The sequence below is a fragment of the Silene latifolia genome, chromosome 9 (genome assembly GCF_048544455.1).
Source record: "Silene latifolia isolate original U9 population chromosome 9, ASM4854445v1, whole genome shotgun sequence".
In the NCBI taxonomy this organism is placed as follows: Eukaryota; Viridiplantae; Streptophyta; class Magnoliopsida; order Caryophyllales; family Caryophyllaceae; genus Silene; species Silene latifolia.
Window position 1 is genome coordinate 18562750 of NC_133534.1, and position 25220 is coordinate 18587969.

A 25220-nucleotide genomic window follows, 5' to 3' on the forward strand; every position below is an offset into this window, starting at 1 on the left:
CAAAAAAAAAATTCAAAAAAGGAGAAGATGACATTCAAAATATGAGATTTTTTTTAAATTAACGAAAATAAGTTTTAAATAAATGAAAAAATAATTTAAACGTAATATAGACAACCAAATAAAGTAAAAATAATATTATTTAGCAACACATACTTACTCATATTGAGTAATTTTATTTAAAAAAATAATACTCATTAGATCTATGATATTCACTAATAATTTTATAAAAAATAAAAAATCAACTTTTAAAAAAATAACCATCAGATCTATGAGAAATTGAATAGAAAAAAATCGAACAAAAATGAAACAAACATATTGATAGTGAGAGAGATTATCAACCGGTAAACATTATCGAGTAAGGAGATGATATATTGTTTAATGAATGAGGATTATAGAGAGAAATTATAGGTTTGAGGGAGTGATATAATGACGGTGACTGGTGAGGGCGTGTTTGATGAGAGAGAGCGAGGGAGAAAGAGGCGTGTGAAGTATGTTTTGGAAGTATGTTAGGTAAGCATTGCTAATTTACTATAAGGTGAAGGTGGGGCCTTTGGCGATATGTACTGAGATTTTAATGGGTTAATTTGAGGTTGTTTAAGCCTATTTTAATCATATTTAGATTTTGAGCCAACAGTTTGTTATTGAGCCTATTTAGATTGACACGAATTATAGAGTAAAACGAATCACCCTATGAGACGGTTCATTTCAACAAATAAACTATTTATCTAATAGTAATAAGCAAGTTGTTTTTATATACAACTAAATCGTCTCACCGTGTAAAACCGTCACATGTAATAACGACTGTATTAATATTATTGTCTTTAAATGAAACAAACATAGCTGATAGTGAGAGATATTATCAACTGGGTAAACATTATCGAGTAAGGAGATGATATATTGTTTAATGAATGAGGATTATAGAGAGAAATTATAGGTTTGAGGGAGTGATATAATGACAGTGACTGGTGAGGGCGTGTTTGATGAGAGAGAGCGAGGGAGAAAGAGGCGTGTGAAGTATATTTTGGAAGTATGTTAGGTTGGCATTGCTAATTTACTATAAGGTGAAGGTGGGGCCTTTGGCGATATGTACTGAGATTTTAATGGGTTAGTTTGAGGTTGTTTAAGCCTATTTTAATCATATTTAGATTTTGGGCCAACAGTTTGTTATTGAGCCTATTTAGATTGACACGAATTATAGAGTAAAACGAATCACCCTGTGAGACGGTTCATTTCAACAAATAAACTATTTATCTAATACTAATAAGTAAGTTGTTTTTATATACAACGAAATCGTCTCACCGTGTAAAACCGTCTCATGTAATAACGACTGTATTAATGTTATTGTCTTTACTATATTCTTAGTTACTTAATTTTGTATATTTGAATTTCAATATTTCTACATTTTCTCCATTCATAATTTAATAATAACAATTGTTTAACAAGTAACCCCGAGCAATTTTTGCACGGGATTAAAACTAGTTTTATGATAAATACGGCATATTTGAATTTGTTAGTTAAAAATAAGAAATATTTAATTATCAAAACAAAATACAAAGTATTATTTATCGATCCATGTACTTCATTGTATATGGGCTTACTAGCACACACTAATTTCACCAATAAATCATATAAGCTTTGACATTCTGATGTTACACTAAGCTGTGTTAAAATAGATTATTAAATTATATTTCTTTATTCGGGGTGTAAAGCTTTTTATGTATGCAAATTTTATTTACAATATTATATTACGTTATTTCCTCTTAAACCATTGCATTTGAACACGTATTTGAAACAAGTGTAAGCATTAATTATATACATCGCTGATTTAGACCAACTAGATAATTACAATAGAAATACCAAAAAAAAAAATCATCCAAAATCATTAATACCGGCTTAAATACATACCCGTGCAATTTTGCACGGGTTTAAAACTAGTTCATGTAAAACGCAAACTCTACATTAGGATGGTGTTCGTCAACTTATGTAGACTTCAGCCTCAAATTTTTTTTTTTGCCTTATTTTTTTTCTTTGTGGTGTATTTTAATAAACAGGTAGTCTTGCTTGTGACGGGCTAATTCCGTCACAAGCTTGTGACCTCTCACAAAAAGGGAGAGGGGATAAGGTGGGGCACCCCCCATGTACTTCCCACTCACCTCTCAATAGGCCTTTTGTGAGAGGAAACGGTATCCGTCACAAGCTTGTGACGGATATCGCCCGTCTTCAATGAGATTTTGTGTTTAATAAAAGATAAACAAACGATTGAGACATGGTGAGTATAAAATAATTGATTAGTGAGTTTCAATTATTATCAACTATATATCTTATCTTTATTAATTCAGAAGACAATGCTGAATGGAGAATGCGCCACATCATTTGTACAACTTTTTTTTTTTTTGGAAATTCAGGTTATGGTGGGTCCCATTGGTGTGCAAAAAATTTATTTCTTCAAATCGTCTGCCAATACAACCATGCGACAGTTTTCGTCTTAAAAAAAATTTATGAAATAATTAAATACAATCGGAATAAATGAAATTAGTTGCATATAATTAGAATGAATTATAAATTGGAATAAATGAATAAATTACATATAATCGGAATGAATTACATAATTAATAATAAAATTACATAATTACGAGAATATATTACATTTAATTACGGGAATAGATTACATATAATGGGAATATATTACAGAAATTAATGAAATTAATTATTACAAACAATGCGAATAAATTAAATAACTTAAATAATTTTTAAAACTAGATAGTACGATGTTGTTGAGCGCTTAGTGAGAGATCTATGTGCCGAATATGGTGAAACTCTGACTGATGTTAATCCGTCTGTAACTGGAAATGAACATTCACCCGGTAGTTGTGCTTTTAACGCATCCTATTTACGTGTAGAATGTTCATTTCCAGTTAGATTACTGATCTACATTAAACATGTAGATCACTGATATAGAACTATTAGATAATTACAATAGAATTGTAAAAATAAAATATTCATCAAAAAACATTCATACCGTCCTAAATACAAACCCGTGCAATTTTGCACGGGTTTAAAACTAGTTATTATTTTATTCCACATTTTTTTTATTACTTTTCAATTGTAAAATAAATCGAATATGATAATTATATTATTATTTGTTATTTGAGACGGATGAAGTAATAATACAAAATTAGAGTGAATTAATTTCATTATCATGATTACATTCGATTATTGATTGTTGCTCATCATTTTGGATCCACTTAAAACTATTTTGTAAAAATTGGTCTCTATAATTGCTGATATTGAACACGGGTTTTTGTACAAAGGGCATCGAGTGCCTCAACCTGTTTTCAAATCCGGTTCAAGTACGTGCTTTTAAAATCATGACATTCCTAAACCATATTCGACCTGGCTGTTGTAGGTATGATTCATGTCCTATTGAACTCGTGCAGTGGAAGGATTATATGATTGAAGAATGACAAATTTATGATATATATGGGAAAGTATAATTGATGTAATTTTAAGATCAAAAATTCAAATCACATCTCGCTGCTTACGCTCTCTATATATCATATTCAAACATTGGTAACATGTCTATATTTTATTACCTTTATACAACGTGAATTAACTTTCGTAAAAACTCAAGTTGCTAGCTTACATAATCTACAAAACCTATTAAGCAAAAAAAAATTAGTTTACGTGGATAAACTATATGGTTGTTTTTGTAAAAAGACTTATATATAGTCATCTATATTAGTTCGCCTTTTATGCGGATAAGTCTACGGTTTCCCGAATCTCCTCTTAGCTAGGTGCAATTTTGATAAAAACAATCATATGTAAGTGTAATATATGATATCGTATACGGTGAGTATACACTCAATTTATGTCGAGTATAATACATTCTGATGTCGAGTGTAATATATTTAGTGCGAGAAAAATCAACGTGATTTGCACCCTCTTAGAGCCATGCATGCATACTTTTTGGGGAGGGGGCCGGGACATTCAAAGGTTAATTGGGTAGAACTTTCTTTTTTTTACCAAAAAAAAAAAACTACACACCAGAATAATAATAATTGCAGAATAAAAATCAAAACCTACGGCAAAGAATTTACATAGGTCGGGTGTAATACATTATGGTACATTTAAGTTAATTAGGTGTCTTCTTTTTATTCTCAAGATGTGCTTAATTATTTACGACAAATGCCATTTAGTATCGATACTTGAAACAAACAAACGAATTAGTGGCATAAATGTGTATGTATAAATTTTGGTGGACTCAGTTATAAATTACTTTATTAAGTGCGTGTTAAAACGTAAATAAATTGTGTTGCATTGATGATTTTTTTTTGTAAACTTTTTGTGTAAATAAATATATTAATAGTACATTTTTGATATACCTCTTGAATCATAGTTGATAACTAAATTAAAACGACATTAACTTCTGTGGCCGTAATCCCAAAGACATTATCAACGTGTCAAAGATTCACTAACACTGCAAAAAAATTGAGACGATTAGATTCATGTATGATAATCATAATTTAAAGGAGCAACATGTAAGCAATTCAATATATAATGCGCACAAATTCATATGAAGTAATAAGTACTATTACTACAAAGTAATACGGATTAACACATTGAATTATTGATCAAAAGAAAAATGCAATTGCATAAAAATAAAACAAACTCTAGACAATAACGTAACATGGATGAAAATTTGTAGGAGGCATGTCTATATATAGACACAAAAATAAATATGCAAGTAGGATTGTCGTGATGTTAGGGATAGAGTTTTATCTTATGTAAACCATATTTATCTCCTCTTATAATATACTAATAATTAATTAATTAATTAATTGATAATTACATGTCTCCCATAAAAATCGGACTCTCTGTAATCGCTCGAAAAAAAGCTTCCTTTAATAATATAGACTAGATTTAATGCCCGTGCAATGCACGGGCCTAATTTGTTTGTTGCAAAGAATGATCGATGAGGAAAATATATTAGCTATGCGATTCAGAATGGCGAGAGATAGATTATCAGATGATATAGAAAGAGATGTCTCTATTCGGCTTATTTCAAGAAGAGAAACTGATGGCAGAACATATAACCGTCCCACGATGCCTTTCCGAGGTTGCCGTTCTTATTGAAGGAGACATTGGAAACGCCGTGGAAAAGAGGGATATTATTATTGAGAAGGAAAGTGGTGAACTTCAGCGTATATCCGAGTTGCACCCTTTATATTTAGCACTACAGTATCCTTTGTTGTTTCCGCATGGCGAAGACGGTTGGAGGCCGGGCATCCTACATAGCGAAGCTTCTCTCAACAGAAGTAAGAAAAAGAACCCACGAAATCAAGTAACAATGAGAGAGTGGCTTGCATTTCATCTCCAGGATAGATCTTCGTTCCTTCAATCTGCAATTCTTTTGTTAGCTGCTAAATTACTTCAACAATTTATTGTCGATGGTTATATGATGGTTGAGTCGCAGAGGTTGTCATTTCTTCGTCATAATCAGGGGTTGCTTCGTGTGGAAACGTATAAAAATCTTGCGAATGCGGCCGACCGTGGGGAAACCGAACCATCCTTTGCCGGGAGCCGTATTTTCATGTCTTCATCGGTTTTGCAATCAGATGGGTACACTATAGGTAATTTCCAAGATACTATGACCATTTGCAAGTGGTATGGGTATCCAGATTTGTTCATTATATTTACATGTAATCCAAAATGGCCAGAAATAATGAGATTTGTCTCTAAAAGAGGTTTGAGGCCGGAGGATCGACCTGATATTCTTAGTCGTGTTTTCAAGATGAAACTGGCGGAATTAATGAAAGACTTGAAAGACCGTCAGATATTCGGATGTGTCATTGGAGGAGAGGTTACACATAAATCTTTCGAGCACTACCATTCATGTTTCTTCCTAATGTTGTATGAAAAAAACTTATAATTGTTTTGGCTAATCTTTCAGGCACGTACACTATTGAATTTCAAAAACGTGGATTGCCACATGCTCATATTCTGATATTTCTTCATCGTGACGACAAATTCCCGGAGGCCGCAAATGTAGATAAAATTATTAGTGCCGAGATACCCGATCCTGATGAAAACCCTTTGTTATATGCTCTTGTGAAGGATCATATGATACACGGTCCATGTGGCAAAGACTTCCCTACTTGCCCGTGTATGGTTGCATCTAAGTGCTCCAGAAACTTTCCGAAGAGGTGCATCGAAAGCACAACGGTTGACGACGACGGGTATCCTGTATATAAGAGGAGGGAGAAGGGATTTACCGTGGTGAAGAGTGGACGGAAACTGGGCAATGAGTGGGTAGTTCCATATAATGCGCAATTATTGTTAAAATATCGTGCCCACATAAATGTCGAATGGTGCAATCAAGCTCGATCAATCAAGTATTTGTTCAAGTACATAAATAAGGGCCCTGATCGAGCCACAATGCAATCTTCTTATCGTCGTCGAAACGAGGAGAATCCCGGCCAAATAGATGAGATACAGAGGTTCCATGATTGTCGTTATATCTCAGCATGCGAAGCCGTGTGGAGAATCTTTGGCTTTGAAATACATTATAGGACTCCTCCTGTTGAAAGATTGCGCTTTCACCTTCCTGATGAGCAAAGCGTTGTTTTTAACGACGAAGACCCTATTGATTCAGTCATCGATAATCCCACAATCGGTATGACAAAGTTCTTGGCTTGGATGGATTGTAATAAATCTAGCGAGGAGGCACAACAACTATTATATAGCCAGTTCCCGACGAAATTCGTGTGGAAACAAGAAGAACGTGCTTGGCATCCTAGAAAAAGTGGTTTTGCTCTTGGAAGAATGCATAATGTTTCCCCTAATTGTGGTGAACTATATTATATGAGGACTCTATTAAATTTCGTCAAGGGTCCTAAATCTTATGAGGATTTAAGGTGGTTTGATGATACTTTGCATCCTACTTTTGAGTGCATGTTATGCGCGTGGCTTGCTTGGAGATGATAAGGAGTACATTGATGCTATAGAGGAAGCAAGCCGTTGGGGTTCCGGGTCTTATTTAAGAAACCTCTTTGTCACTTTATTGTTGTCTGCTGCTATAGCGATGCCAAGTAAAGTGTGGGAGAAAACTTGGAAGCATCTTTTAGATGACATCCTATATCAACAACGTAATGCGCTTCAAAACCAAGGTTAGTTGTTAAATGAGCATTTTGTGATTACTGTAAATTCATATAATATTATACTAACTCCCCTTTTATTTAAGCACTACCGTGTAATAATTGTTTTATATACTTTTAAAATGGTGTGCGCCTATTAAATTCACAGCGTTGCGATTAACGGAGGATGAACTTAAGAATTATGCATTGCTAGATATTGAAGCATGTCTTCAACGCAACGGCAGTAGCTTACGTAGGTTTGAAGACATGCCTTTTCCCGAATCATCCACATCTCATCCTGTGAACACGTTAGTATCCGACGAGCTATCTTATGACAGAGTTTCTTTAGGGGAAGAACATGTGCACCTTTTATCTTCCATGACTAACGAGCAAATGGCTGTCTACAATGAGATAATGGACGCAGTCCGTAATAATCGCGGAGGTGTTTTTTTTGTATATGGATATGGAGGGACGGGTAAAACTTTTATTTGGCGAACCTTATGTGCGGCATTGAGAAGTAGAGGACAGATTGTGCTTCCTGTAGCATCCAGCGGCATTGCAGCTACCTTACTTCCCGGTGGAATAACTGCTCATTCGAGACTTAGTATCCCACTCAATGTAGTTGAAAATTCTACGTGTTCAAGGATTAAACCATGAAGTGATTTAGCCGAACTCTTAATTAGGACAAAGCTTATTATATGGGACGAAGCACCAATGACGCACAGATATGCTTTCGAGGCTGTTGACAGGAGTTTAAGAGATGTCATGCGTTTTTCGAACGACGAAGATATCAATCAACCATTTGGTGGTAAGGTTGTCGTATTTGGGGGTGATTTTCGACAAATACTTCCCGTTATCCCTAAAGGCAGCAGATCGGAAATCGTGAATGCGTCACTATGTTCTTCAAATTTGTGGTCTGCTTGCAAGGTACGAAAAAAAAATGCACGTTTTGAATTAACTATCTATATGTAACGGTTACAAATTTATTTACTCCATATAACCTCATAAAAAACATATTTTTTTATTCATACAAGGTGCTGAAATTGACAAAAAACATGCGCCTTCGAGGCGGAGATTCGTGTTCCGAACTTGCTCAGATAAAAGAGTTTTCAGAATGGATACTAAAAGTTGGAGACGGGGAAGCTGGAGATCCGAATGATGGGGAAGTTGAATTAGAGTTGCCGAATGACATTTTGATTCAGCACACTGGAGATCCTATCGCTTCGATTGTAGATGCCATTTACCCATCCCTCGAGAATCAACTATCGAATCCCGAGTATCTTCAGGAGAGGGCCATCCTTGCACCTACACATGAGATCGTTGATTTGGTTAATGACTACGTATTATCTCGAATAGATGCAACAGAGAAAATTTACTTTAGCTCAGACGAGGTTAGTAAAGATGAGAGTAATATTGGGGTCCGTGATTTGTACACCACAGAATTTCTTAACTCTATTAAGTGCTCGGGGCTTCCAAATCACGAATTAAAGCTGAAAGTTGGTGCTATAGTTATGCTTCTTCGAAACATTGACCAATCTCGCGGATTGTGCAATGGCACTCGATTGATAGTGACAGATTTGGGATCACGTGTGATTAGAGCAACTTGATTTTATCGGGTAGTCATAAGGGCGATAAAGTGCATATTGCCCGTATTACACTTACTCCATCTCGATTCGTAAGTTCCGTACGATTTGTGAGGAAGACAATTCCCTGTTGCGGTGTGTTTTGCAATGACGATAAATAAGAGCTAAGGACAGTCACTAGCACATGTTGGGCTTTATCTTCCAAGGTCGGTGTTTACACACGGTCAGCTGTATGTCGCTATTTCAAGAGTGACGAGCAAAAAGGGATTGAAGGTTCTGATTTGCGATAATGATAAACGCGTGTCCAATAGAACAAACAACGTAGTGTATAAAGAAGTTTTTGAGAAGCTATAGTTCAATTAACTTATGATTGTACCCCATAAGAGCTTTTTGTTGTACTTATTTCTTTGATATTTGTCTACTTTTGTTAACTCTTATAATTTTGAGATTTTTTTTTTTCTGTAATTCTAGAATTCCGAAATTAATACTACCATGAAAGAGCATCTCTTATTAACAACCCTACTTCTCAACCCGAAACGACAACCCCGTGCAATTTGCACGGGCATAAAACTAGTATAGACTAGATTTAATGCCCGTGCAATGCACGGGCCTATTTGTTCGATATTTACATAATTTCTTTAGTTGATAAAACTTTTTACTGTTTAATCTAAATCTGAAAATCTAAAAAAAATTAAGAAACTTCTCTATGTGAAAATTAGGTCATTAATAAGCACTATTGTAGTTTCATAGTTATTTTTTCTTGCAAAGTTCTATAATTTTGAATCTTAAGAAATTTAGTAGGAGTACTGCTTATTGTTTTCTAGTACATACAATTAGTTAGTGCCATACATAGAGAGACACAAAGTTAGCAATTTTGATTTCTAATTTAGATCAACTTGTAGTGCGAATAATTGATAAATTATTCTTTTGATGGGTTTGTTGGCCATTGGCCTTTGTTTTAAGATTTTGCTTAACGTCTTTAATGAACACCTTTCTTACTATCGTACAACTCTTTTTCCATATAGAAATTAATTTGAAGTGATCGCAAATTACGATAGGAAGTATTCCCAATGAGAGCTAATAGAGTGCATGGTCATGGTCCTCGTGGATGGTTTTATTTCTTTTTCCTGATTGAATTGGTAATAGCTATTAACTATTGTCTACCAGATTTATTGTTTATTTTGTTTACTTCTTGTGTAAATAATAGGTAAAAAACCAAAGAAAAAGGGTGTAAATCGATTTCCCTAATTTTAATAATTATCAACTCTTATTTTTATATAAATAATCATTCTTAAATTGAAGAGCTCCTATATTACTCTATTAGAGAACCCATTACCCAAATGACTCGGCTATAACTGAACCTACACGAACCGAAGATTATCTGGTGTTAATAGAACCCTAAACGACCTAAGTAAATGCTTTTAAGTAAAGAAAATCTTCCAAAAAAAGCTAACTCATAGTGGGTTATGTTTAATCGTTTGAAGGGCAACAAAAATTACACTTTTTTTCATTGTCATATATAGTTAGGACTGTTTTCAAATTCTAGAGTATTTTATATGTATGTATGTACTCCATATATTAGTTAGGATTCTTTTCAATTCTAAGGAATTTTATATTTTTATATGTATGTACTCCATAGTCCATATATTATCACCCTAAGACTAATTTATTTGAGACTAATTGTTAGTCGTAAATTGCAGTAACAATGAGAGAGATTAGAGATAACCGTTTTTGTAGTGACGTGGTATGAGAGCCACTGCCTTGAAAACTATATTTCCGGTACGACCGTGGTGGCGATCAGCAGATGACCGGTAGTTCCCCAAGGATTTACACTACTGCACTCAGGCACGCCCACTCGAGACTGAGAGCATTGGAACGACAGAATTTATCTTTACCCAGAAAATAGAGAGGAAGAGAAGAGAAGAAGAGCAGTGAGTTGTGTGTGTATTGGAATGAGAATAGGCTGACTATTTATACACGAAAATAGTCAGCTGAGGAGCCAAAAAGATCCCAGAAATGCATTAGTCAAAGATCGTAATTAAAGGTGAATTAATCCGCGCATTAATCACCATTTAATTGCATTTGACTATGAACCTGGACATTTAGCACCTCGCATCTGGACACTCCAAAAACACGCAGCTCTGGCCCAAAAAGATAGGCACAGCCCGCCGCAGGCGATTGCCAAATCCCAAATCCCGAATCCCGAATCACGAATCCGGATCCGGATCCGGATCCGGATCCGGGCCGGCTCGGGCACGGGCACGCGCGCGCGCGTGTGCGAGCTGAATTAAGCACCTCGCAAAGCTTCCACAAAAGCCTCCCATGACCCACTAGTGATATGGCATGAGAAGGTTTGTTATATAAACACAAGAAACAAGCCTTTCACTACCAATGTGGGACAAAAGAAAAATACTCAAGGCATAAAAAGCCCCTATTTTCCAACAATCCCCCACTAGGGGCGCCACAGAAAGAGAAAGAAGAATTCCTGGGTAAAGGAAGGATTGGATACTTAGGTATCAATATCTTTCGATTTGAATTGACACTTTAGTGAGATGAGGAAACAACTTACTTACAGCGAGAGAATATCTTGCGATTTGAATTCCTAGCTGAGCTTCGGTCGATACCCCCCACAACACATATCATACCTTCAGAATTATGATCGTTCCGCGATTTCAAAGTGCAACATGCTCTTTTTAGAGCATTGCGTTTACCTCGGTACTAATAGATGTGTTCAGAAGACTTCTCATAGTCTTTATAATCAACACACCTACGTAGGTGGCTCAGGTGCTTCTCAATAGCACTTCTCGCATGAGCCATTAAGGACATAAGTCCAACCTTATGTATGATTCATCAAGTGTGTCTCAAAGCACCACCAGTTAAGGCTATGAATCATATAACGCCATAGGAATAGAAACTTTAGACCTAGTCACTCTTGACTTAAGGACTTAAGTCCCATCCCCCTCGACGTTTCAACGACTAGTCTCCTAGTCAATCCTTTAGTAAAAGGATCAGCCAGATTGCTTTCGGACTTCACATAGTCCAAAGCGATAACTCCATTATCAAGGAGTTGTCTAACTGCAGCGTGCCTGATTCGAATGTGTCGTTTCTTAGCATTATAGACACTATTCTTAGCAGCACCAATAGCTGCTTGTGAATCACAATGTAAGGAGACCGGAATATTTTGTCCTCCCCACATTGGTACATCCGCCAAACAGGTTTTCAACCAATCGGCCTCTTGACTGCCGGCTCAAGAGCTATGAACTCCGACTCCATGGTAGAGCGTGCAATACAAGTCTGTTTAGAAGACTTCCACGATATAGCACCTCCACCCATGGTGAAGACATAACCACTAGTAGAACAGATCTCGTCGTTACCTGAAACCCAATTTGCATCACAATATCCTTCTAACACAGCAGGAAATTTACTATAATGCAAGCAAAGGTCAACTGTTCCTTTTAGGTATCTTAGCAAACGACGAAGAGCATTCCAATGTTCATTACTAGGGTTATGTGTGTAACGACTCAGTCTACTAACTGCATAGGCAATATCAGGTCGAGTACAGTTCATAAGAAACATCACACTACCAAGGATTTTAGCATACTCTTCTTGGGATACACTCTTACCCAAGTTCTTACATAAGTGTATACTAGCATCGTAGGGTGTCCTAGCAGGCACAACATCAAAGCAGATAAACTTTTTCAACACTTTTTCCACATAATGAGATTGACTTAAAGAAATTCCTTTAGAGTTTCGAATAACCTTAACTCCTAGGATTACATCAGCTTCTCCTAAGTCCTTCATCTCAAATTGTGATGACAAAAATTCTTTGGTTTTAATTATTACCTCCAAATTATTACCAAGTATTAACATGTCATCAACATAAAGGCATATAAGCACACAATCAGATTCTATTACTTTTGAATAAACACATGAATCAGAATTGTTTACCATAAAGCCATTACTTACCAAAGTGTTGTTAAATTTCTCATACCACTGCTTAGGTGCTTGTTTCAGACCATATAGTGATTTATTCAGTTTACACACCTTATTCTCTTGACCCTCTACCACAAACCCTTCAGGTTGCGACATATAAATCTCTTCCCTTAGCTCACCATTCAAAAAAGCAGTTTTGACATCCATCTGATGTATAAAAAGGTTATGAATAGCAGCTAAAGCGACAAGAGTTCTAATAGTCGATATTTTGGTCACGGGTGAATAAGTATCAAAATAATCAATATCTTTCTTTTGTGTAAAACCTCTAACCACAAGTCTAGCTTTAAATCTTTCTATTGTACCGTCAGGTCTCATTTTTTTTTTGAAAATCCATTTACTCGTAATGGGTTTACTACCTTTAGGTAAATCAACAACCCACGTCCGATTAGACACAATAGAGTCAAGCTCACTTTTAATAGCATCTTTCCAAAAATTAGCATCAATGGATTTCATGGCCTCATTGTATGTTTTCGGATCATCTTCTATTAAAAATGCTGAAACAAACTCATCACTAGCACAAACAGTGTAACCATGTTCGAGACAAAGAATGTTGAAACAAAATCAGGTCCAAAGTTTTTAGGACATCTAGGTCTCTTAGTCCTTCTAGGTTCAGCAACATGATCAATAGAAGTGCTACTACTAGCATGTGAAGAGATATCAACAGATGTAACAGGCAAACTAGGAGATGAATCAACATTCTTCTGTAATGGAAAAACATGCTCAAAAAACACAGCATCTCTAGCTTCAGATATAGAACGATCACTCAAAGACATGAATCTATATGCAGAACTATTTTGAGCATAACCTATAAAAACACAATCATAGGTTTTAGGTCCAACTGTAGGTCTTCTAAAGTCAGGTAAACCCACTTTAGCTAAACACCCCCATACCCTTAGGAAGTTCAGGTTAGGAGGATAGCCTTTCCATATCTCGTAGGGTGTCTTGTCTAACTTCTTATGAGGTACACGGTTAAGAATATGACAAGCCGATAGAATTGCTTCCCCCCACATATCCTCAGAAAGGCCAGAACTTAAAAGCATAACATTCATCATTTCTTTCAAAGTTCTATTTTTCCGTTCAGCTACTCCATTGGATTGAGGTAAGTAAGGTGGACTAGTCTCATGTATTAGACTGTTTTTGTCACAAAACTCGGCTAAATAGTTTGATTTATACTCGCCTCCTCTGTCAGACCTTACCCTTTTGATTTTTCTTTCAAGTTGGTTTTCGACCTCATTCTTAAAACTTATAAACGAATGTTCTGCTTCATCTTTTGTTTTAAGCAAATAAACACGGGTGTACCTTGAACAGTCGTCTATAAAGGTGACATAATAATTTTTACCACCTCTACTTGCAACATTTTTGAAGTCAGCTAGGTCGGTGTGAATAAGCTCAAGAAGACTCGTTTTCCTAGTGGTAACTGGTTTACTAGGTTTCTTTGTGAATTTAGCCTCAACACAGCTAGCACATTTAGAGAATTCTTGACTCGTCAAACTTGGAATTAAACTCATAGTTCTAAGTTTTTTAATATAGTCAACATTCACATGACCTAATCTACCATGCCAAACATCAATAGACTCAGCGATATAAGCAGAAGTAGAAGCAATATTATTAGAAACTCGAATCGAGTGTTCAATACAAAGAGACCCCGGAAAGATAACCCTTGCCCACAAATTCCCCATTACGCGACATTACCACCTTGTCGGCCTCAAAAACAAGTTTCAACCTTGACTTTGTTTAATAAGGCACCAGACACAAGGTTTCGACGTAACGAGGGTACATACAAAACATTATTTAGAGCAAGTGTTTTCCCCGAGGTGAGTTTGAGAAAGATCTTGCCTTTGCCTTTGATCGGTGCGGATGAAGAGTTACCCATGAAAACGCATTCCCCATCAGCTACCTCCTCGAACTCAGCAAATAACCCCTTATCAGCACAGAGGTGTCTAGAAGCGCCAGTGTCCAAGACCCATTCAGCAACATTACCCACCACATTAGCTTCCACAACCACAGCAGCAATGATGTCATCAGTTACAGCATTGGCTTCAGCAGATTTCTTTTCGGAGCATTGGTAGGCTTTGTGACCAGCTTTTCCACAGACATAGCAAACAATTTGGCCCTTTGGTTTCTGAATTTTCGCCACTGGTTTGGTATGCTTCCCTGGACCATTTTTCTTAGCAGGACCCTGGTTCTTCCCCTGACCAACCTTGGCCTTACCCTTACCCTTGAATTTCTCAACATTGGACGGACCACTCGACTCAACCAGATTAGCCTTGACAGAAGCATTAGAAGCATTTACAGACACACTAATGGTTTTGTCTTTGAGACGATTTGCCTCCTCGGTCCTCATGTGACTCACTAATTCTTGGAGGGAAAGGTCTTTTTTCTTATGTTTCAGATGGTTCCTATAGTCAGACCAGGAAGGGGGGAATTTTTCCAGTAACACATTTGCTAGAAAAATCTCATCTAGTTTCATCCCTTCATTAACTACGTCAGCACAGAAATTCTCATAGACATGTACTTGTTCCATTATAGGTTTGTCATCTACCATTTGGAACCCCAGCCATTTCCCAACGACATACTTCTTTTTACCCGCATCATCAGCCCCATATTTCTTCTCTAGTAATTCCCATATGGTTTTAGCAGATTTATGAACCATAAACAAGTCAAATAGGGTATTAGTCATAAGATTAAGGAGGTGAAACCTAACTGTTTTATTATCCTTATCATATTTTTTAACAGCCTCTTCATTTGACTTAACAGCAGAAATTACAGGAGGGGTAGTCTCAACAGACGCAGCGACTTCGGTGACAGCAGCAGGAGGGTCAGAAAATAAAACGTAATCACGCAGCTCTGGCCCAAAAAGATAGGCACAGCCCGCCATTGCCAAATCACGGATCCGGATCCGGATCCGGGCCGGGCCGGGCTCGGGCACGGGCACGCGCGCGTGTGCGAGCTGAATTAAGCACCTCGCAAAGCTTCCACAAAAGCCTCCCATGACCCACTAGTGATATGGCATGAGAAGGTTTGTTATATAAACACAAGAAACAAGCCTTTCACTACCAATGTGGGACAAAAGAAAAATACTCAAGGCATAAAAAGCCCCTATTTTCCAACACTAATATACCTCTTAATTAATGGAAGCTCAAGATACCAAATTTGTGAGTGAGTTGTCAAAATTAAGTTTTTTTTTTTTTTTTTTTTATATTATAGGCATACCGTCTTTATCACCAAACGAAATAATGTATATTAATGAAATAATATGGTATGTCCTCATCCTCAACTTCAAATTGAACTTATTTGACTTTGAAATTGCAAACCTGTGATAAAAAAGATAGTTAAGTTAGTGCTTAACGTTAAAATCCTACCGTACACAAAATTATTAATATGCAAGAATTTTATGCCAACTAAGATTCATATCTTCGTATTATCTTCTGTAATTCATGAAAGCAAAATATTACTCCGTATCTAATTTACTAATCGTAAGAGCTTTAGAAATTCCTCAAAGAAACAAAGATCTATGAGTAAGTAGGTTACATAACAAATAGTAATGTAAATATTCGGTATAAAATGGTGCTTATATAATTTAATGCGTAAAACAAACTAATCTACAACTTAAGACATGTTTTGTGCCACTCAGGTTTGGTAAGTGTACAATTTATGGTGTAAATGTTGTCTCTTTTTATGCTCTTAAGATTAAATCTCTCCAACTTTAGATAAGATAAATCCAATTTAATTAATTAATGGTCAATAGACCCACGTAGCCAATAGAACACCGAAATTAGAGAAATTACATTCTATGCACGTTGAAATTTACTCGTATAAAAAAAATATCTCTTATCAACCATGGTGTGCTCATCGGTTTGATGCTAATATCGTATCACTTTCTGAATAATACCTGACATAAAAGGACAGGAATGTATTAGAATAAAATACAAATAACGATAAACAAAAATCGACTAATTGCACGTACTACATCAAAAATCACGTAATTAGATAAGCAAAAATAAATCAGTTGCTCACACTACATGAAAAGTCAAGTAATTACATTAGTAACAATCTACTAAACTGTCAATAATAATATTGAAAATAATTTTGATAAACGTAATTCAGACATTTATTAGCATGACAAATATAGGAAGGGTATTGGTATTATATAGGACAATGCTATAAGAATCCTACATTGATCTCATGTTTCCCAAACTCTATCTTAGATAGATCTAATGTTTCCCAAACTATATCTTATACTCCCTTCATACCACACCAATGGTAACATGGACTACTTTTCTCCTCACTAAAAATGGGTCCATGTTACCATTGGTGTGGTATGGAGGGAGTATATAATATAATATACTTCCTCCATTCAACTCCACTCTACCAATTTCATTTTTGTACACTATTCACGAGTGAGTATTCAATTTCAATTTTCTCTCGATACTTAAATGAAAATATATTCATGTGGAATCTTGTTTAATTCGTCTTTACGAGTACATTAAAAATATCTAACTTTTATAAATTTTGCAAATACATGGCTAACGATATTTAGCGCTTAAAACACGCGTTGGCAAACGTGAAAAAAGAGAGTGGTAGAGTGGAGTTGAATGGAGAAAGTATAATAGCAGTAACTTGTTTATCTTCGGTTTAACTAATCATTATTATCTACAGTTTTTTAAAGTTTTAAAAATTAAAAGACTTTTATAAAAGTTGGACTCTCTATAATCGTTCGAAAAAAACTTCCTTTATTAATATAGAAAATAGATAGATAGATATATTTTCATTCTTATCTTATAAATATATCCACCATTAATTGATCCCCTTAAAGAATATACTCCGTATATACAAAAATTTAATTATAATTTTTTTTATGCGAAACTTTAATTATAATTGGCAAGAGTGACATGGACATGGAGGATAAGTCAACAAGACAACAAGCAATAAAACTACTAAAAAATTGGGCATGCATTGCAGCGACACAATATTTTTATTACTTGTTAAATTCGGCTAAGGATCATCATGTATCCACATTCTAATTTAAGCAGAAGTTGACAGAAAGATGATGGATATACCTTATTTGGTCAACGTTCGAATAAATGTCGGAACATTATTTTTTTTATAAGGTAATAAAACTAGACTGATTTTTTAAGGTAGAATCAATCTATTTTATCCTTTCGAATGATAGAGGTAAGTTAGGATCGGCAAATTCTCATTTGTGAAGCTTGTGATCTCCCAGTCTTTCACAAATTGCAAGTGGGAGAGGATTTGTGAGAGGTTACAAACTTGTGACGATTACAAACAAGACTTATTGGGGTTGGGATTTAGGGTACGTCGAAATCCATAGATATTGCCATTTACCGCTAAATTTGTGAATTTATATAGCATTGTCCTAAATCCACAAGTCCAATAGATGAGTGGTAATTTGATAAAGTACGTATGGTAAGTTTGGTAAATGTATAGAACGAAAAATATAGGGAAAAGTTTTGATGTATAGAACGAAAAATATAGGGGAAAGTTTTGATGTATATTCTGATGGGGCATATTCTGCACCGCTGACCAAGTCAACACATTGAGCAAGGTCAAGGATATCCACAGTAAAGTCAACGACTTAGACAGCCTAGCCGATGCAACTCATCGGCCTGTCACTTGGGTCTCGGCCTGGCAACCGGCCAGCCGGGACACATATATCCGCGTACTCATATTAAAGACCCTCGGCCGGCCTGCCATGGGTCCATCGGCCGAGGGTAGAACGATCTTTCCACCTGCTAGCCACTTGGCCAATTGGCCACTACGTGACAAAAGGTGAAAGTCTATAAATACTCCTCAACCTTCATTGAGGAGAGGATCCACAAATTAACCTAAGAATCACTATTCATCTGGTAATATCTCCCTTATCTCTCTACAATACATCCTTAGCCAAGTAACGACAACTTATCCCTCTAAGTTTACTGACTTGAGCGTCGGAGTGAGTACGCTTGGCACAAAGCCAAACCCTCAGTTCGTTCATTGTTGCAGGAGAGGCCGAGAGGAACGATAGAGACGAGGGATCCAACTCAAGACATCATTCTACAAGTCACGGGTGGTAACAATACTTGCTCTGGAATTACACCCGGAACAATTGGCGCCGTCTGTGGGAAAGACCCTAGAAGCTAGTCACATTCATTCCCAAACAAAAAATACACACAAAAAACCCACCCCAAAAGCCAAGAAGATGTCGAAACAACAAGAGGCATTCGTGGATCGATTTAAACCGAATTCTACCAAGATGATACCGTCCACAAATGCGGAGTTGTGCAACCCTCCGCCGGTCAAGTGATTCAACCGAGTACGGGATGCCAATAATACCGAGACACTCCATCGCTTTGTCGACCGGTCACCATCATGGGACATGTGGTTGACGCAGAAATCGAAGATGCTCCCCGGACCTAATTGGGAATACGCGGCTCACACTTTGTCACATCGACAAGAGCGGCGGAAACCGTCCAGGAGACCAGGGCCCAAAATGTGACCCCAAGAAACTTGAACGGAGCATTAGGAGAAGCCGACCTGTCAAGACAGGGGAGCCCAAAGTGGTCGTGGTAGACCTAAGTCCTTCTCGCACTCGTGAGAAGACAGCGTCGCCGCGGCACGAACGAGGCACACCCCGGAGGAGCGAAAGAAGCCCAACTCGTCAGAGTTGGAGAAGAAGCCCGACTCACCAGAGTCGGAGGAGAAGTCCTTCTCGCTACGAGGAGAGAAGCTGGACTAGGAATGCGAGGAGCCGATCGCCGCGTGTCATTCGACACGTGGTCGACGACCCCTCGGCGCCTACGTCCTAGATACCCCGGTGCCGACTAAGCTGAAGTTACCACCTATAGCATACAAAGGGGAAGGTGACCCGACCGACCACGTCGAGGCTTACGAGTCTCACATGTCGTATGGGAGCAACTCGATGAGGTTTGGTGCCGAATCTTCCCAACGACACTTGCATGGGATGGCACAAAGTTGGTACAAGGGGCTGCCGACGGGTCGGATATCTTTATTACGCCGACCTAAAAGACGCATTCCTAGCCCAAGTATTCTGCAACAAGAGGAGGGCCGTGGAGACATCGGACCTCTTGACTATCGACGGGGAGGGAGGCGAGTCCCTCCGAAGTTATGTGAAGAGGTTCGACGCGCGAGGTTCAACAAGTTCGCGAGTGAGCAATGAACCGGCGAGCCTTGCGATGATGAAAGGCCTCCCAAGGGGAGACCTAAAAAACGAGCTCATCAAGAGCGGCGGCCTGACCTTGGACGCCGCCAGGAAATTCGCTGATCAAGCCATTAAAGTGGAGGACTATCACAAAACCTGGGTAGGCCCTAGCGAGGCCAAACCCTCAGAAAAGAAGAGCCGCCGGGAGGACAACCCGGATGAAGGACGCCGTGACAATAATCGGTCACGATGCAGTGAAAGACGCCGTGACAATAATAGGTCACGGTCGATAAATCTGCCAGAAACAGGACTCGACGGGCGCGGGTGGAGTTCGGGATCGTACCACCGAGGCGATATAATGATAAAACCCTCCTCGTCGTATCGGCCGCCGAGGTCTTCGCCCTGAGCAAAAACGAGGGCCAAAAGTGGGAAAGGCCCCCCAAGCCGAAGGGAGACGGTGACACGAGCCAGTACTGTGAGTACCACGGCCACACCGGTCACCTTATCGACAAGCGCCGGCATCTCGAAGAATGCCATTGAAGAAGCGATCCGGAAGGGGAGCCTCGGCAAATACGTTGCCAAAGGCCAAAAGGCGACGCCGGAGTTCAGATAAGAAATCCGTCTTGAACGGATAGGAGTGATCCATGTTGTCATCGGGGCAACGAGAACGGAGGGTCCGCTCATGGGCACAAACGGCACCTGAACGAGCTATATCAGGCCATCAACTTTGTGCCCGACACAGCGATCCCCGCTTCCAACATCCCCGATATGACTATTGGAAGGAAGGACTACGAAGGAGTCATCGCTCCTCACAGCGACCCACTTGTAGTCAATTTGGACATATCCAACCACCTGGTCAAGAGGTGCCGATTGACACAGCGCCTACACGAACATCATGTTCGGGAGTGCTTCCTCGCCTCGGCCCGAGAGTCAAGGACTTAAGCCCCTGCACCAATCCACTGTACAGCTTCTCTGGGGCCGGCCTGGTACCACTGGGGTCAATCAGACTGCCTATGATGTTCGGCGAAGGGAATGCGGCTAAGAATGTCCTAGCCGAGTTCGTGGTCATTGACGGCTCGTCCGCCTACAACGTTCTCATAGGCCGAGTCACTCTGAGCGAGGCCGACGCAGTGATGTCCATCCGGGCCCTAACACTGATGTATGTCTCGGACCGGGGGGAAGCGCATAAGCTCGTCTCCAAGGACGAGAAGGACGAGGTGGTCAACGTCCAGATAGCTGCCAGAGGATGCAACATGCAATCCCTCAAAGTGGCAAAGAAGTCAGAGAAAGGAAAGAGTCCATCCTTACAACAGGAGGGCGACCTCATGGATGCAACTAGCGGATGACTGGGAAGGTGTGCCTTTGATGAGCCATTAGGACGCTGGTAATCTCGGGAAAACTTTGTATAGCGGCGGAGGTGTCCAAGATAGCTGTGGGCACCCCAACGCATGTTTATACCTAATGAAAAATCGTCCAAGTCTTCCATCAAAGTGTCCATTTTTTCCCATCAGTCATTAACAGGAAGAAGATGCCGGCTCACACTGTCACACCGACAAGAGCGGTAGTCTCCATAAAGAAGCAGGCACCGTCGCAGTCACCCCAAGTAGTAGACGCCACGGCAGTCACCCCAAGAGGTTTGACGCCGTCGCAGTCACTCCAAGTGGTAGACGCCACGGCCGTCATCAAGAAATAGACGCCAGCTCACACTGTCACACCGACAAGAGCGGTAGTCTCCATAAAGAGGCAGGCACCGTCGCAGTCACCCCAAGTAGTAGACGCCACGGCAGTCACCCCAAGAGGTTTGACGCCGTCGCAGTCACTCCAAGTGGTAGACGCCACGACCGTCATCAAGAAATAGACGCCAGCTCACACTGTCACACCGACAAGAGTGGTAGTCTCCATAAAGAGGCAGGCACTGTCGCAGTCACCCCAAGTAGTAGACGCCACGGCAGTCACCCCAAGAGGTTTGACGCCGTCGTAGTCACTCCAAGTGGTAGACGCCACGGCCGTCATCAAGAAATAGACGCCAGCTCACACTGTCACACCGACAAGAGCGGTAGTCTCCATAAAGAGGCAGGCACCGTCGCAGTCACCCCAAGTAGTAGACGCCACGGCAGTCACCCCAAGAGGTTTGACGCCGTCGCAGTCACTCCAAGTGGTAGACGCCACGGCCGTCATCAAGAAATAAGACGCCAGCTCACACTGTCACATCGACAAGAGCGGCCGTCATTACCAATAAGCAGACGCTGGTTCACACTGTCACACTGACAAGAGCGGCAATCACCCTCAGGAAGCAGACGTCGCGGCAGTTACGGCCAGCGCGGTTGATACTCGCGGAAACGATCAAAACGCCTTAAAAGCGTTTAAACACAGTTGGGATGCGCACTCTAGACTGCCTCGGCCAGGCCGAGGCGGAAACAAAAAGGCAACTCAGACGAAGACGAAAAAAAGACATCGGCCAAGCCAGAGGCAAAGTGAAGACGCTAAGTACAGTTGATACGCTCAACTATTAGCGCAAGGAAACTCAAAGTGAGGTAAAGACCTCGGCCAAGCCGAAGACAAAAGAAACGAACTCTTATTAAAAATGATAAGTTACAAGTGAGTAGAATACAGACGACGACCGTCCCCATAAGGATAAGCCAAAACACAACCTACCAAAGTTGTACAAAATACAAGGAAAAGAAAAACAAAAGATTACAGGTATCATTTGAAGCGCCAAAAATGGCAGGGAGGGAAGGCTTAATAATTGGCTCCCGACATTTGGCCGAGACGCTGGGTGAGCTCGGTGACGACCGCCCGTCTCCCTATGCCATTCTTCGCTTACCATCGGCAGCGGTAGCAGCATCTTCTTCGATGGGCAACCCAGCGGCGTTCTTAGCAGCCTCAGCTTCAGCAGCCTCAGCCTTAGCCTCGGCAACCTCAGCTGCCCTTGCCCTCTCGGCTTCCTCCTTGGCCGCCTTAGCCTTCTCAGCAAGGGCTGCACTCTCCGCGGCCGCCTCTTTCTCTATCTTCACCCTCACCGCCTCCTTGGCCTTCTCTGCCACGGCCTTCTCCTTAGCTTCGAGCTTGTCGTCAAACAGCTCGTCAAATTTGCCCCACGGAAAGGAACCCTCGAGAGGGAAGAGCTCCTCAATCACTTCCCTGGCAGCCTCCTCGGCCGGATCCGGGTCGGTGCACATGTTAGGGAGCATGACGGTTTGGAGCATCTCAATGTCCTCCTCCTTTTGTCTAATAATGGCCTCCTTGCTCCGAATCACCTTCCCCTGGATCTGATGCATGCCCCTGAATTCATTCCTCTGCTGGAAATAAAGGTCAGCGTGCCTCTGAACAAGGGCATACTTCTCCAGCAGCTTTGCAACTTCGGCCGCAGCAGCCTCGGCCTTGGCTCTCTCAGCAAGGACCTCCTTTTCAGCGTCCTCCCTGAGTTTTCTCTCAGCCAAGAGCGCTTTCTCAGCATCTCCCCTAAGCCTCTGCTCATTGAGGAGATCCAGCTTCGCCTTCATGGCCACCTTCTTAGTGGCATTAAGCTCAAGGGCGGACTGGGCCACGGCCTTCTCCTGCTCTATAATACGAGCACCGGTCAGCTCGTTCCATCTCGCCAGCTCCTCGATCAGCCTCGCGCTTTCCGCTACAAGCTGGGAGGGGGAAGCCTTCTGGGATGAAGGGTCAACGGTGACGTTATGATCACCAGCCTGCGCGGGTTTCTCCTCCACTTGCTGCTCAATAAGAGCGACGGTAAGCAATGGCCGATCCGCAAAATTTAACGAAAGCATCGTATCAACATGCATAGACATGCCGAGAGCCCGTCATCGCAGCGCCTAATGAACCGGCTAAAACCGAGCACACGGGATAGATCGACCGTGCTTGGCCTTCTTGGCCGGAGGACGCGTTTCCTCGCCAGCAGCAGAAGCAACGACAGCGGTAGAGGCTGTCTCCTTTCTCTTACGGATAAGGGGAGACCCCTCCTCATCAGAGTCCTCCCCATTGGTGATATCAACGATCTCCACCGTTGCCTTCTGAACAGGGGGAATGGGAGGTGGAACTGATGTCGACGCCATCGCCGCCGAAGACTTTGTTTTTCGCGTGTGGCGCGGCATGTTACTAACAACCTTCGCCTGGGCCTCCACCGCATTCAAGCTTCACCGCCGATCCATGAGATCATTCGGCGACGTCCTGCGGTCATGGGTTAGAGCCTTGGGGTGCAAGTTAGCAACACGGTTTTATCTTTGTGCAGCCCCATTCTCCGGAGGATATCCTCAGACAGGTCCGGTCCAAAGCGGTCTGCGAAGGAAACAAAGCAAGAGTTAAGTAGAAGAAATAAATCGAAGTTCGAGAAACAGGAACACTGAGAGCAGTGATGGGCCTCACACCGACCCCACTCACCCTGTGCTAGGGCCGGTATGAGGCCGACATGGCAGAGCGGCTCATCCAGGAGGATGATCTGCGTTGGGGGAATCCATCTTTTCGGCACCCCACTCTTGTCCGCCTCAAAGAGCCTCATCGCCAGCTTCTCATCCTCCTTCAGAGGGTCCTTGCTGGCATCCATCTTGAGCTTTTTCCGGGTGACCCATCTGTCGTGCTCCGCCTTAGTCTCACACCGCAAATTAACTTGGTGCTGAAAGGAGCGGGGCAGCGGATAGTCATCCGGCACCTTAACATACACCCACCGATCTTTCCAGTCCTTGCAAGAAGTAAGTTTGTCAACAGAGACATAACCCTGCTCCGTTTGCACACTGTACCATCCGACGCGCCGAGATTGATGGCCGGAGATGATGAAGCCGGCGGAATAAATTCACCGTTGGGGCCTCTCCCTTGAAGAGACAAAGCCAGACAAAGCCGACTATGGTCCTCACAGCCAACGGGTGCAGTTGGGCAACGGCAACGTTCATGGCCCTAATGATGGCCATAACGTACTCATTCAGCGGAAACCGGAGCCCGTACTCCAAGTGCCGCATGTATACGCCGATGTGACCCGGGGGAGGGCAACAGACCGCCTGACCCTCCTCAGGGATAACAATTTTGTATCCCCCGCCAAAGGAAAAATGGCCCTCGAAAAATGTCTCGCCAGAACAACTGGCGAACTTATGGGTCCAAGCACGGTCAAGGCGGACCTTACAGGCGTCGCCGTGATCCATAACGTACTGCCTCCCCTCATTAGGACGAGCCTTTTCAGCATCATCACCAAAATCGTCTGCGTCATGATCGACATCATCGTCATCCTCCCATTCCTCCAAAACTTGAGGATCAACTTCGGGAGAAGGAGACCTAGGGCCCCCAAACCTTATCGGGATGGCATCTAGTATCCCCTCCCCATCAAGACGCGACGGGGAACCCCTCGGCGCAGAAGTGCTA

The 25220-nt window shown here is 40.7% G+C and overlaps 2 protein-coding genes across 2 annotated transcripts; both read left to right on the forward strand.

Moving 5' to 3' along the window:
- Positions 1–5041: 5041 nt before the first annotated feature.
- On the forward strand, positions 5042–6981 carry LOC141600671 (uncharacterized). The gene is made up of 2 exons (XM_074420914.1): positions 5042–5894; positions 5951–6981. The coding sequence occupies exons 1-2, from the start codon at positions 5042–5044 to the stop codon at positions 6979–6981; spliced, it is 1884 nt and encodes a 627-aa protein (XP_074277015.1).
- Positions 6982–7847: 866 nt separating this feature from the next.
- On the forward strand, positions 7848–8740 carry LOC141600672 (uncharacterized). The gene is made up of 2 exons (XM_074420915.1): positions 7848–8060; positions 8168–8740. Exons 1-2 carry the CDS (start codon positions 7848–7850, stop codon positions 8738–8740), a joined length of 786 nt encoding a protein of 261 aa, XP_074277016.1.
- The last annotated feature ends 16480 nt before the right edge of the window (positions 8741–25220 follow it).

What these genes read in the sequence shown, in the direction of transcription:
- LOC141600671 (XM_074420914.1), top strand. Translation starts at nt 5,042, where the DNA reads ATGTCTCTATTCGGCTTATTTCAAGAAGAGAAACTGATGGCAGAACAT. An exon ending in TTTCGAGCACTACCATTCAT is followed by an intron (nt 5,895 to 5,950) that starts GTTTCTTCCTAA and finishes CTAATCTTTCAG; the next exon opens with GCACGTACACTATTGAATTT.
- LOC141600672 (XM_074420915.1), top strand. Translation starts at nt 7,848, where the DNA reads ATGACGCACAGATATGCTTTCGAGGCTGTTGACAGGAGTTTAAGAGAT. An exon ending in ATTTGTGGTCTGCTTGCAAG is followed by an intron (nt 8,061 to 8,167) that starts GTACGAAAAAAA and finishes TATTCATACAAG; the next exon opens with GTGCTGAAATTGACAAAAAA.